The 14,850-nt window shown below is 39.2% G+C and overlaps 1 protein-coding gene across 2 annotated transcripts in view; it reads left to right on the top strand.

The window, feature by feature from the left end:
• The window catches only part of NEXMIF (neurite extension and migration factor), a 302,160-nt gene extending 288,432 nt beyond the window's left edge, over positions 1-13,728 (top strand). The window contains exons 2-5 of one of the 2 annotated variants that reach the window (XM_081125831.1): positions 5,998-6,123; positions 6,776-11,147; positions 11,741-11,835; positions 13,625-13,694. In XM_081125831.1, the coding sequence (XP_080981957.1) occupies positions 6,045-6,123; positions 6,776-11,147; positions 11,741-11,834 (4,545 nt within the window). In that variant the 5' untranslated portion in view covers positions 5,998-6,044 and the 3' untranslated portion in view covers position 11,835; positions 13,625-13,694. Of the gene's footprint in view, positions 1-5,997; positions 6,124-6,775; positions 11,148-11,740 lie in introns of both variants that reach the window. The other variant, XM_081125832.1, reaches the window with a different exon arrangement.
• The last annotated feature ends 1,122 nt before the right edge of the window (positions 13,729-14,850 follow it).

The raw sequence follows: 14,850 nt of genomic DNA, 5'->3' as shown, positions 1-14,850 counted from the left end.
TTCCACTGCAGTGCCTGGTAATAACATAGCACAAGTGGAACCTAGTCATTTGTTGAATTAATTAAAACTGATATCCCAGAGATCAGCAATATTCAAATCCCAAAGGCTATGTTGCCACAGGTCCATAGACAGAAACATAATTTATTTTTATGCTTTGCTTTTGCTTTTTTGCAGTTGGAAAAGGCCAAGGACAGCCCCCAATACAAAGGTTGGTGTGGGTCATCTAGACTCTGAAACTTGAGGCTTAAAAATCCTTGGGAAAGAGCATAGCAGCCTACTGGGACAGGAGCTCTGAGCCCTTCTCAGGCTCAACCAAGAGGGAAGGCAGGTAGAAAAGGTTGCTTTTCTGGTTTAACTGAGCATTTCCTGGCTTTAAAATACCTGTCTCCATGCTAATGTTATTTCAATGCCATTACACTACATGATTTACCATGATCAGCAAAGTAATTTGTTGTACATTATTTTAAAAAGTGCTAATCAATTTTAGCTCAAAATAGACTTTAAAAACCCCACAAAAGTTGTCCTAAAATGCTGATTGGTGGGGAAAAGCTAAAGAAAACCCAGAACTGTTTTTGTATTATAGCTATAATAATTTTTAATCCCTCTCCCAATTCATTTTATAAACAGTTAAGGTACAAAAAAAATGAAAATGCTGGAAAATATATACCTTTAGATTGTCTCATTTACAGCTGAGATTTGAAAAGTCATAGGAAAGAACTAAAGGATTGAATGCTTATGGTTTAGCCTTCTAATTTTGTAGAAGTTAATGTCTATGATACTCAGTTTTCCCTTTGGAAAAAAAAATTGGAACCTAGTAGAGCCAACCATAGAAAGTGATTATAAGTACAAAATGAGATAACTTCTGTAACTGTACCCAGCCTACCACCTAGGGGGTGTATTAATTCTCTTTTTCACTCCTTCCCAACACAAACTCACATACCCTTCTGCAACTCTTCTGTATCTCTTGCCGAAGTATATTTCCTCTGTTATTGACCCCGTAAGATTCCTTTAACTTCAGAAACATAAATCCTGGGTGCTTGATCAGATTTCCTATTAGAGGAAATATATATTCTTAAGGAAATATCCCTGAATAAAGTTATAACAGCACTAACATGTACCCTGACATGGTGTTCTTATTCTGTTTGACAAGATTGGATAGTTTTTGATATTTAAATGTATTCCTCCTATATATTTTTTATGGTACATTAATTTTTACTAAAAATCAATACTTGCCTGAGGCAGCTGATGTGTATTTCATTACCTGAAGGGGGTTGGAAATATAGATCAATAACATGCAAATTTACATTTTTACAGTCTTTTGAAAAAAATTTATCTTTATTGTTGAAAGTACTACAGGTATCCCCCTTTTTCTCCACATTGATCCCCTCCACCCTGCATCTGCTACCCCCAGGCCTTCACCACACTATTGTCTGTGTTCATGGGTTATGCATATATGCATATAATTTCTTTGATTAATCTCTCCCCACCCACTTCCCCATCCCCACCTTCCCACTGAGATTCACCAGTCTGTTCCATGCTCCTATGTCTCTGGATCTATTTGGTTCCTCAGTCTATTTTCTTATCACATACGAGTGATATCATGTAAACTGAATCAGGAAGAATCAGAAAACTTTATTTGGCCAATAACAACTGATGAAATTGAAGCAGTAATCAAAATCTACCAGCAAACAAAAGCCCTAGTCTGGATGACTTCAAAGGGGAGCTTTGTAATTCTTTAAGTTGTAAGGTTAGATATTTTATTAATAATTTTTCTTGCTGTTGGGGGTAGGCCTGTAGTGCTATGAACTTCCTTCTCAAGACTCCTTTGGCTGTGTCCCATAGATTTGGGGTTGTTGTGTGTCCATTTTCATTCATTTCCAGGAAGTTTTTGATTTCTTTCTTCATCTTATTAGTAACCCATACGTTGTTTAATAACATGATATTTAGCCCCCGTGTGTGTTAGAATGTTTTGAGTGTTTTTACTGTAGTTGATTTTTAATTTCATGCCATTGTGATTCGAGGTGCTTGATATGATTTCAATCATCTTGAACTTGTAGAGACTTGTTTTGTGTCTTAACATGTGATCTGTCTTTGAGTATGACTCATGTGCACTTGAGAGAAATGTATATTCTACAGCTTTGGAGTGAAATGCTCTGTAAATGTCAATTAAATCCATCTGATCTAGTGTGCCATTTAGAATCACTGTTTCTGTGTTGATTTTTTGTCTGGAAGATCTATCCAGTGAAGTCACTGGAGTGTTAAACTCCCCAACTATGACTGTATTGCTTTTGATCTCTCCCTTAAAGTCCTTAAGGCTATTATTGATAGGTCCTTATTTATTTCCATTTTAATTCTTTATGCCTATGTTTCTTTCTGTTTCTTCTTATTACAGCAGTCCCTTTAACATTTCTTGCAATGCTGGTTTGGTAGTGATAAACTCCTTTAGCCTTTTTTTGTCTGGGAAGCTCTTTAGTTCACCATCTACTTTGGATGAAAACCTTGCTGAATAGAGTAGTCTTGGTTTCAGATACTTGTTTTGCATTACCTTGAATACTTCATGCCATTCCTTTCTGGCCTGTAGAGTTTCTGATGAGAAGTCATCTGATAGTCTTATGAGAGCTCCTTTGTAGGTAACAGATTGCTTTTCTCTTACTGCCTTTAACATTCTCTGTCTTGAATTTTTGGCATTTTAATTATGATGTGTCTGGTTGTGGGCCTCTTTGGATTCTTCTTGCTTGGGACTCTCTGTTCCTCCTGAACTTGTGTGACTTTTTCCTTCACAAGGTTAGGGAAGTTTTCTGCCATTATTCCTTCAAACAAATTCTCTCTAGCTTGCTTATTCTCTTCCTCTTCTGGTACCCTTATTATGTGAATATTGTTACTTTCATGTTGTCCTAGAGCTCCCTTAGACTGTCCTCCTGTTTTTTAATTGTTTTTTTCTTTTTGGATCTCTGATTGAGTGATTTATTTCTTCCTTGTCTTCTAATTTGCTGATTCCAATACTCAGCTTCCTCTAAACTGCTGTTTATTCCTTCCAATGTATTTTTTATTTCTGCTATGTCATCCTTCATAGTTTCCATAGTTTTTCTCATGCTGTTGATCATCTTTACAATCAGTATCCTGAACTCTATATCTGAGAGATTGCTTATCTCCATTTCATTTAGCCTTTTTTCAGGAGACTTCTCTTGTTCTTTCATTTGGGGTTTTTTTGTTTTGTTTTGTTTGTTTGTTTCTTTTTGTCTCCCCATTTTGGCTGACTATTTGGGTTTGTTTCTATGTATTAGGTAAATTTGCAAAGACTCTCAGTCTTTTTGGAGGATCTCTGGTGCAGGCTAATTAATGTCAGATGCTGTTTGTGACTGGCCTTGAGTACCCTGTTTGGAGCTATCAACAACTCATGGCTTGTGGTTCCCTTTGCAGGGCTGGCTTGTTGTTCCTTCTGCTGGGAATAGGTGCATTTGGACAGGACCAAGGTGCACACCAAAGTCTGCTTTTCCAAGGCCCAGCTCCAGAAGCAGATCACACAAAGACTCAAAGACCCCAGAGGTCAGCCTCTGCCTGCAGGTTGATTGATCTTAGTCTCTTAAATAGCCTCAGGCTATACACCACAGCAAAGAGTAAACTCCATAGGGTGAGGCAAGAGTTTTTCCAGTGGGTGGGGCAATTGTTTCCCCACCAGGCAAAAGCTGTCTGGCTGGCAAAGGTCTGCCTGAGAAAGATGTTCTCTGCTATATGGGAGAATGACTCAACACAGGAATCCAGATGGCCACCCTCTGAGCTCTATTTCCAGAGCCCAAAACCCCAGATTTTTTTCACACTGCTCTGTCCATGCTGCCCTCCCTCTGCCAGAACACAAGGCGAGTGGCTGCACATGAAACTTTATGTGTTGGCGCTTTAAGAGGGTGCCTGCATTTCCAGCCTTCTCTCTCTGTCAGAAAGAAACCTTGTTGCTTTTCACAACCAGCTGTTATGTGGGAACTTTTCTTAGGTCTGGTCGTCTGGGCCGGGGAGCCCAGCCTGGGGTTTAGACCCCAGGGTTCTCAGTGGGAACCCCATACAGCTGAGATATCCCCCCAGACCTTCAGCTGCTGCCTTTGGGAGCCCAGTCAGCCCTCTCGTGCCTCCACACTTCCTACCAGTCTCTATGCAGTCTCCATTTTTCCTCCTTGGTTATGAGGGTGCTCTTCAGCTAGTCTTCAGCTGATTATTCAGGATGGTTTTTCTGTATATTAGTTCTAATTCCAGTTTGTTCCTGGGAGTGTTTCAGTGTAGCTTCTACTCATTCTGCCACCATCTTGGAATCTCTCTCTCTAGTCTTTTTTGGGCCAGGGATTGGAAATGCTAAGAATTATAGAGAAAGAATATTGTGTTTTAAGGAAAAAAAAAACTAGTCTTTTGGTCAGGAGACTTGGATTCCTTTGATAGATTATTTTGTCACTTTAATTTTTGTTACTTTGTGCCTTGGTCTTCCTGGTAAAACAACAACAACAACAACAAAACTACAAACAACAAAGCAAAAAAGGACTTCTTGTAGTTAACCTTACTCATAAGGGACAAGAAGACACTACAAATTATTGAAACCTACAAATAATTCCCTTTATCAAGTCCCTACCAAGATGGAGTTAGTGGAGGGGTTAAAGAGGGGTAAAATAATACCTGCAGTTCTATTGAGTTTGTTTAAAAGAAAGATGCACAGAGCAATCCATGATGGCAGTGTGATTCTATCTGAACCATACGGTCCTCTCAGAAGCAGAGGCTCAGCCATCTGATTTGTTCATTTAGTTCCACCACAAATGAACCCTTCTTTCCACGAGATGTGTACTTTAACATTGTTAGAATTCCTTTCTACCTTTAGGAGTCTCCAGTTCTTCTTTCTGTGTAAATACAACACGTAAACATCTCTTTCTCTTTTCTCTGGCCCTTGTGGTTTATTGGCTACTCTCAAGTCAGATCTTGCATGAAATGAGAACAATTCTGATATGTGAATGTTAGGGGAAACCCAGGATCATCTAACGTTTTTTGAAACGGGATGATTGCCGAATACAGACTTATTTTACAGATAAAGAAATAGGCCTAGATAGGTAAAATATCACATAGATTGAACCATGTAAAACTGAATCTGCTTACTGCCTTTTGTCCCCTCAATGCTGGACCTACCTTTAATAGTATATGCATGTATTAGGATAAGTGAGTATACAATTGAGATTCTTGTAATAGCTGTTTGGCCATCAGTAGTCCGTGCTTGTTAATAAAGAAATGAATACTTAGTTAGGAGAAGGTTTAGGAAAATGGAGATTGAAAGAATAGGGATTTATATATGTTGTAATGGCACATGATAGACACTTCATCTAGGGTAGCTTTGACTCCTATCATTTTTCATGAGACTTTTTCAGATATTCTTTGTAGTCACATCTGGAGTGATACTTGTCAACACCAGAGTTAAGGTCATGAAAGTAAAGAAACCAAAGAATAAATTCTTCTTTCATTCTTAGCTTTCAGATTTTAAGGCACAGAGAGAAAGTATCTGTGTGTGATGTATATATGTGTGCGTATGTATGAATTGGCTTGTTTTGGAAGATATTCATATCATGTGAAGTAGAAATGAGGCAAACAGAAATAAAGAAAATCTCCACAAGAACACACTTCTTAATTCCAGGTTACTCTAGACTCCATTTTGCATCCTTCCTAATTGGATGGCAAGATTATGTTAAATGTGTTACTATTAGAAGGTGTAAGTTTGCCTGCTTCCTCATATTTCACTTTTGAATAACCTGGCAGTTTAGGAGGGATAAAAGGATCTAGGATGTATGAATGAAGTGTGAGTTTCCAACTTGACTTATATGGTAGATATAAACTATGAAACAAGAACAATAGCACTAATGAACCCACTCTGGGAACAGGAAAATTCCAGTGAGCCTTGTAAGACCTCTCTAGCTGAAATAACCTTAAAACAAAGATAAACAAGTTTAATGACTGATATATATTTGAAATGTGCAGGTTGGACAGCATTTGGAATTGGAATGAAACAATAAGAGGTTACATTCATGGATAACCAACAAGATAAGGCTGTTGTTGCCTCATCCAATGGAGAAAACACTCTGAATAATGGGGTCAAAGAAAATGGTAAGGGAATTTAATTACAATACATAATATCTCTCCCAGTAGCCCTTTGTTATTATTTTAGTATCTAAAATGTTTGGGTTAATTCTAAAATGCCTCTGATATTGATGTTAATCCAAAACTTTATTCCGCCAAATCTCTAACTGGGCTAGAAGGGTCTCTAAGACATATCTAATCCAACCCTTTTGCTTTCCCAAATCATCTCTGTCAAATGAATATTTAAGTTCCTCAAAATCCTTAGTGAATTAGAATTATGCTCTGATGTGAGGCTTGGGACATCTAGATTCAGTGTGAGCTTCTAGAACAGAGATCTGAAGAAAAGGACTGAGCCTCATAGCTCAGAACCATGAATATCTTGTCTGAGCATTTTGTTACCCTGAAAGCCTTGACTTTCCAATTGATCAAGCAGTCAGTCTAATTCTTTCCTAACTTCTGAGGAAAACCTCTGAAGGAAAAGTTGAATCTAAAGAAATAATGTCTTTTACTCACATCAACATTCAATATAAAATCAGGGTTGTTCTTTAACTTTGTCATTTCCTGAGGCTTATCTTATATAATAAGATCAAGTGCCAGAAACTTTCCAAGGAAAAGAGAATTAATGAGTCTGGTATAAGACCTTTAACTTTATTCCTGTCATTTTTTCCCTTGTCTCTAGATTCAGAAAACCAGGATATGGCAATGAAGTCATTTGCAGCTCTAGAGGCTGCTGCACCTGTCCAACCTATACCCATGGTTCAAAAAGAGACCCTGATGTATCCCAGGGGTCTCTTGCCTCTTCCCTCCAAGAAGCCCTGTATGCAGAGCCCTCCCTCTCCTTTAGACCTGATTGAAACACCTGAGCATGCTGCTAATAGTGCTTCTGTGAATGCCATCTCCCTTACATCTGGCACTGGAAAAGGCCTAAACACATGGTCGCTGCCCAATGAGTGTGAGAAAGCTTCATTTGCCATAATGGAGCCTGCAGGCTTGTCAGCTCTGAATGGGGACTGCCTCATGCAGCCAAGCCGGACTTGCTTGGGCTGCTTCATGGAATCCAAGGATGCAGTAGATCCTGAGCCAGGGATCAGTCTAAAAGTTGGTGATCTAAATAGGGATTATGAAACTTGTGCAGTCTCTGATATAGGGATTCAGTGTATTAATGCTGGAGAAAACATGAAATACGGAGAGCATCTTCTCTCAGACCAGCTTCTTGGCTTCCCCCTACACAAATCAAGGGCAGGAGACAGACGAGAAGCTGAGAAACCTGACATTGACTTGGAAGATCCAGCTCAGAAAGGTTATTATGAGGCATTACTGTTAGATAAGTGCAACACGGAAGAGGCTTTGCTGGCAAATTCCAACCAGGACTGGGGTTACTTTGAGACTTTCATTAGTGAGAGTAAGATTGAACTGCTTGACCTCTGTTCCAAGAATGAGCTGTCTGTCAACCTTTTCTCTGAAGAAGATGTGGATAACTACATGTTCGATGATGATGAGTCAACACTGGGCAGTGATGTCTGCTCCCTGAAAATTCGATATGAGTCCTTCCAGGACAATGTTCGAGACAAGACCACCCTTCTGATGCAGGAGGATGCCCAATTCAACTTTTTTCCCAGTGTATTTAGTACCTGCCCCAAGCGGGAGTGTAAGAGTGGGGCCCTGAGGCAGAGTAGCGATCTTTCCCAATTCAAGGTCCCTGACGTGAGCATTATCTGGGGAGAGGAAGATAAAAATCTGGACAAAAAGAAAGGAAAAGAAGTACAGGAAGACAAAGATGTAGAGAAAAAAGATAGAGATGAAAATGGAGAAAAATCTACCTTAAATAAACCATGCAGTGGGACTGAGGGAGGGCAATTTAAGAATCCAAAACAAGGCCATGTTGCCAATTCCTTGGAGGCATCAGGGAATTTCAGTGATGACAGTTCCTTCATTGAGGTCTCTTATGATGCCATGGGGGAGATCAAAGACTGTAGCCGCTATATGGCTCGGGACAATAATTCTGGTAGCTCCTCCTCCCAGCAGAACTATGGACTGCGAGTAAAGAGAAAAGTCAGGTACAGTGAAGATTATCTATATGATGTTGACTCACTAGAAGGTGAAAAAGTAAATGAGAGGAAGGAATGGCTGCCTGATGGTTTCAAAGAAGAAGATGACGATGAATGGTGTCCTAAAAAAAGGAGAAAAGTAACTCGTAAAGAGCCCCCTGTTATTATCAAATACATTATCATCAATCGCTTTAAAGGTGAGAAGAACATGCTGGTGAAGTTGGGTAGGGTGGATGCTAGTGAAACAACAGTGAATTTGAGTGAGCATCAGCTAAACAAATATGCCAAGCTGGCACCCTTGAAGGGCTTCTGGCAGAAGAAGAAGAAGCAGAGAAACAGCAGCACAGACTCCAAAAAGACACACTTATGCCCAAAGCAAATATTTGAATCAGGTAGCTTTGAGGTATCATTCCTACCACCTGCTCGCAAACGAAAATGTAAACTTGGCAACAGGCACAGGATTCAAAGAATCCCATCCACGGAACCTTCAGCAAGTGGTAAGCAAGTTTCATTCTGCAATGATCAGAGGCAAGCTAGTAGTCTTAAAGAAGATGGAAACCTGAAAAATACATTGAAATTACCTTCTCTGGCTGCTCCCAGCTGTGCAAATGGATCACATTTAAATAACATCACAGGCCCTGACTCAGTGAAACTCAAAGCCCAAGATACAGAATTTAAGGGGCCAGAGAGGAAAGTGCTCAACAAAATCAAATTTAAAAGTGAAGCCAGATTAAAATCTAAGAAAATCAAAGCTGTGCAAGAAAGCAAGGCAGTTGTTCAAATGAGTCTTCTTTTGGAAGACCAATCATCCAAGGCTAATTTAAATAATGAAACTATTTCTGGGACCTCAAACAGTTCCCATCTATCTGAATTTCATGAGGCAAAGGTTGCTAAGAATTCTGCTTTCCTACCAACAACTTGCTCTTCTGAAATGCCTCTGTCATCTGCTAATGTTGCCACCAACATACCTGTTGTCCCTGGAGGGTATCTGCAGACATTGTTAGATGCTTCTGACTTGTCAAATAATACTAGCATCTCATACTTCACTCACCATTCTCCAGAGCAAAATGAAGGCAACCTCACTCAAACAGGAAAATCATTTGTACCTCTCCAGCCTGCCCAGGACTGTGTCCTTTCCTTACCCTCTGAGTCTGAGCTACAGCAGTCATCCCAAAACTTCAAAATGGAATCAAGTAACTATGGAAATGTGTGGCCCAACAAGCCTACTTCTGGTCCCCAAGAATTCATGGCTGAAGTCTCAAGGGAGAGAGCTCTAACCCAATCCAGTGAATTTGGAGTCTCTCAGGTAGTGTCCATGGAAAGTAACCTCACAGCTGCGACATACAATCCAATCTGCCTCAGTAGCAGTGGCAGTGCTTGTAACAAGGTCCTATATGCCTCTGTGCAAGACACCCATCTTCCATCTGATGACTCTTATCAATTATGTCAGTTTAATAATGGAGAGATCTGCTTTCCTTTCCAGCAAAGCCCAGTGAATATGGAAGATGGTCGACTATTTAGCTTTGATTCCATGGCCCCACTCTCTGTCAATTCAAGCAATTATTGCTCCTTAAGCTTGAAGTCCTGTGAAAAGGATGCTGATGATGATATCACTGATGACTTCCTGGCCCATTGCAGCCCCAAGCTGGTGATCCAGCAGAGCACTGATGAAATAGCACCACTAAAAGAGTCCACTGACCTCCTAGATATCTCCAACTTCACTCCTGACAAATTCCGCCACTCTTCCCTCTCAGAGATGTCCCCACCTGACACCCCCAGTATTTCCCCCCAAATTACCAGATGTGAGAGTACAAAAACACTGGGAACACTGAAGGGATTCCAAGAGAGTATCCCAGGACCACTGGGCAATATGGAGAAGAGCAAGTGGGACTGCAGTACCCTTTCACAGCAAGTCCAAATAGAGGATGGATTTTCTTTAAATAACCATCAGTTTCAATTCCATATGTTCAATGATGAAGATTCTGTCAGCCAGTTAAAAAAAAAACCTTGCTCATCAACATTTAATGATCCATCTGGTCAAACAAATACCAACAACAAAGTGCCGAAATCAAGAAAGAAAAGTTCACCCAACAAGAGTGGGGCTATGAACCAAAGCTCTTCTCAGAAAAACACCAGGAAAAAATACCCTAAAGCTGCCAACAAAGGGATTGAAAAGCCACCTGGTAAAACCTTCCGCCAGGTCCCTAAGTCAACAAAGAAAGGGAAATACCTGGTTGCAATCAATGGAGAGAAAATGCAAATTGGCATCGGCAGTGAGGATGGTCAAATCAACCGCATATCCTCCACAGGGAAGACACTGACCGAATGTATCCAACATGGTGGTCTTGGGGCCTCTATGAAGATACCAAGTCAGAAGGGACTTCCTGGAGACTGGGCTTTGGGGAAAGACAGCAGTCCAATCTGGAGCGACATGAGGATGGGCACCAACACCAACAGCCTCCTAGATGATGACCAGCGGGAGTTTCAGGAGCCTTCCTATATCTTGTCTAACATTGCCTCTGGTATGGCAGATGTGCAGAGATTCATGATGGCCTCCATAGAGCCCCTTTGGGAACCCACGCAGCACCATGGGGAACCCAACATATTCTATTCCTCTGAGTCCAATAGTCTGAAATTAAAAACCCTCAAAATACTGGCTGGGACACCACAGGAAACTAAGAAAAAAGTCAACAGTGGGTCACCAGGAACCACTAAGAATCACAGACCCATCAAGGGTGTGAGTAAAAGCAATGGGAAAGCAGCAATAGGTGATCCTGGTCGTGCAAACATGCCTGGTTATAATGAGGACTCTCAGTCTGCCTTCTTTGATAAAAAGTATAACAACATGAGTGCTTTAGGCAATAATGGACTGACACACAAAAAGTTATATCGTCACAAATCCAGCTCCAAGGCCCTGAGAGATGAGAAGTGTAAGGGAAAGCGCATGGAGCGAGAACAGGTCCACAAGGATGAAGCTGGGACAGCTTCTTTTGAAAAACTGAGGTAATACTGCACCAAAATGGCTGAGATGATGCACCCTTAGCTTCCCTACTACCTGCTAAGCCTGCAGTCTGTCATTTTTCCCCTCTTGAAAGCAAAAGTTTGCATGAAAGAAACTGCCCAAAATTCCCTTTTTCAAATTAAAAAGGAAAGATAAAAGTGCATGAAAATCCCTATACCTTTAAGCCACCCAAAAGATTGGGCTATCTGGTTGTGGCTTGGCTAGGTATACGCTCTAACAAGGCTACTTTTTCTGCTATTCAACATTAGCTTCTACTTATTGACAAACTAGAACTAAAATGTGAATGATTTTGGGAAGGGAAGGGCTTTGCAGAAAGAAAAAATTTCAACAACAGAATTGAAAAGTTATACAGACAAAAAGCCAAGATTATTTAAGCAAAATGAATGTAATTTGGAAAACAAAATCTCATCTTGCGGCAATTAGGAGTGCTTTCTAGTGCCCTCTGTTATTTCTATCATTTTCTGCATCATACAGCATTTAGTATGATGTAAACAAATTTAGATTTTTGTGATCCCTTTGTGGGACATACTCTAAAACTAACTAAGATGGCATAAATTGTTTGGTTTTTCTGCAGGGATTCCGACTACAATCTCCTAAAAGCAGAAACAGCATTTTGGGTTTTACCTGTATTTGAAGAAGAGGCTCACATTTTCCAGAAAGACATTTGATGTTTGTATTTATTTCTTTCAAAATATGCCTTGTGGTATGTATGTTGACATGTAAGTGCTTAAAGAAAAGAATTTTAAAGTGTGGGAATAAGTCTTTGGAAGCAAACTTTACTCTGATATTCTATGTAAAAGACTTTAAAAGTCACGCAGTTGCACAAGTAGTTTATGCACTATTTATCCAAGGGGAAAAAAGGAAAACATTGTGCCAAACTACAAACAAGTGACTCTATTGTATATATTTTTACTTCTGTCAACATTTGGTTGTAAGTATTTGGGGAGTTTGTCCCTGCTGATTTGTTAGAGACATTCCAGTGATTCTTGCTATTAACCACCCCACTTATGTGGATAGCACCTATAGATCACAGTGGAAAAATATGTTGTGCTACACAGCTTACCAAAACTTAAAGGATGCTGTTTGAGATGTGCCAAATTTCCTTACCTCATCTCATAGGTTCACCCCACATTTTAAAGATCATTAACAAAATTTTAAATATATACATATACGCATACATACGTTATTTAAAATTTTTAAACTCTACTGTCCTGTGTGGAAACATGAAGAATTAAACATGGCACAATAAGGGTTTGTTTGTTCCATTGTCTGAGGGTTAAAATGTTGGAAAAGTCTGGAAGCAACAACAGCTAAGTCCATCAGGGACCCAAGTATATACATTTACAGAACCTTTTATAAGGAAACAAAACAGCTGCTTTAAAGTTTGTTTTCTAAAAGCAAAATCTATAGCTGAAAATTATTTAAAGTGCAAAGTTATATTGCTCATACTTTATATCTCAGTTTTATATATTTTATAATAGTCTGGGATAAATTATAAAATAGTTATAAAATCAACACTAATGATAAATGAAGTACCTAGATTGCTTTTATTTAAGTAGTTTCCTACATGTTTTATTCCAGTTTTGTCAAAAGTGCACTCATATCATGGCTTTAGTTGTTCTCTAAGTGTTTAATCTTGCAATGCCAATGTCATTTAAAGAAAATGTTAAGGCATCTCAGTACAACTCCTATGTGTTACATATGTATATCAGATAAAATGAACAATTTGTGGTAATGACTAATTTGGGCCATATATACTTAGTCTGAGGATGACTAGTATTTGATGCCACACAATATACTTAAATTTCAATTTATACATATATATATTTGAAATTACATTTTTTATTCAATCCTACCCCCCCTTTTTAAAATTTCACAGCTCCAACATCCCTCACTACTAGCTTTTTTCTTCCCCTTTATTTACCACTTCTAACATTTGATCTATTTTCCTTGCACAGTTGAAGGCCTGTGTGTCTGATGACTGATGCATTATGGCACAGATGCATAATGGATGTGAAAGCGCTTTTTTGATCATAAAGTGCTGTACAGATATAGGGGATTAATATTATTAATGTTGTTGGTTGTTGTTGTTGTTAACCTTACTATTCTTACTAATAATGTTACTAACCTATTAACTTTTGAATATATAAGCTGTGGGTGGGAGGGTGGAGAATAAGTGGGTGGGGGAAAAGGGGATTTAAAAAAAGGGGGAAATGTTTCGAAAGGAAAATTTAAGCAAAATATGAATCTACCTAGTTATTGCCACCTAAATATATTCATAAACAGAGAAAAAACATTTGAAAGTAGTCAGAGAGAAATGGAAGGAGGCCTGTCACATATGTTAGTATACACATTTCCCAGTCCATGATTCCTTTCACCATCCTGCTCTACTACTTATAGCTAGGTTGTAAAATGAACAAGCCTGTGTTCTTGATGGTGTGATTGTGTGTGTCTGTAGGGATGAGTGGTGAGGAGCATTTTGTGAAGCTGCTTCAAGCCTGGAAAATTACTTACTCAAAAGGCACCAGATGAAACATGTCTCCCGCTCTACAGCTGCCACCCAAAAAGGAAAATAATTAAACTGGAACACTTTCTTCTATTTCTCCACTCTGATAGCTAGCTGTTTGCACTAAATTCTATGGCTGGTTCTTAGGAGCTGATATTCTTTTTGTTTTTGTGCTTGTTTTTTTCTATTTTGCAGCTGAATTTTGGGTTGGAATCACCAACTCTGCCTATGTTGTGATCCCCAAGACTCCAGACTTCAAAGTCACCTGGTGGCAAATAAATAAAATGTTCCATGAATACAATGTGTTTTATAAAAAATAATTATGGGAGTAGTTGTCCAGTTTTTCTCAGTGTCAGTTCAGCTTTGCAGAAGGGGCTGGGGTGGGGTGAAAGGACAACCTGAAACTGTTGGAAACAAACAATTTTCTTGTCAGACCTTGTTATTAGTCCTTTGGAATACATACTCTTTCAGTTTCTCCTATGGAGCTCATGAGGGGCCAATTCTAGGGCATGCTTCATCTCTTTCTCCAAAAAGAATTGCCATTTTAAAGTACCTTTTTTGTCTTTCTTGTTAAGAGTATTACAGACATCCTCCCTTTTTTCCCCCTTATCCCCAGCCCCCCAGCTCCAGCCCCTTTCCAGGCCTTCACCACCCTATTGGCTGTGTTCATGGGCAACACATATAAATTCTTTGGTTAACCTCTTCCCGCTCCCCTCCCCCTTCCCTCTGAGATTTGTCAGTCTGTGCCATGCAACCATGCCTCTGGTTCTATTTTGTTCATCATTTTATTGTGTTCATTAGATTCCACATATAAGTGAGATCATATGATATTTGTCATTTTCTGACTGGCTTATTTCCCTTAGCGTTTTTATTGGCCTACAGTGCATTATATGTTTTTAACATAAATTAATGACCTGTAACCAATCTGTATTAAAATATAACAAGAAACTGAGTTTGAGAAATGAGCAATAAGACAAGTCAGAAGATGCTTATTCTCTTAATTATACTTAATATTCCACTCAGTACATGATGTTTTGGGTTCTTTAGTTTTTAAAGCTTTGTAGATCCTGTCTCTCACAATTCTTTTTTTATTTTATTTTAACTCAGGATTCTTTTTCTTTTCCTGTCAAACCATAGTAGGTCTGACTTTTTGGAGATCTCTTATTCAACCAGTTGCC

The sequence above is a fragment of the Miniopterus schreibersii genome (assembly GCF_964146895.1).
Source record: "Miniopterus schreibersii genome assembly, chromosome: X".
Lineage (NCBI taxonomy): Eukaryota > Metazoa > Chordata > Mammalia > Chiroptera > Miniopteridae > Miniopterus > Miniopterus schreibersii.
This window is presented reverse-complemented; position numbering and strand designations above follow the sequence as displayed.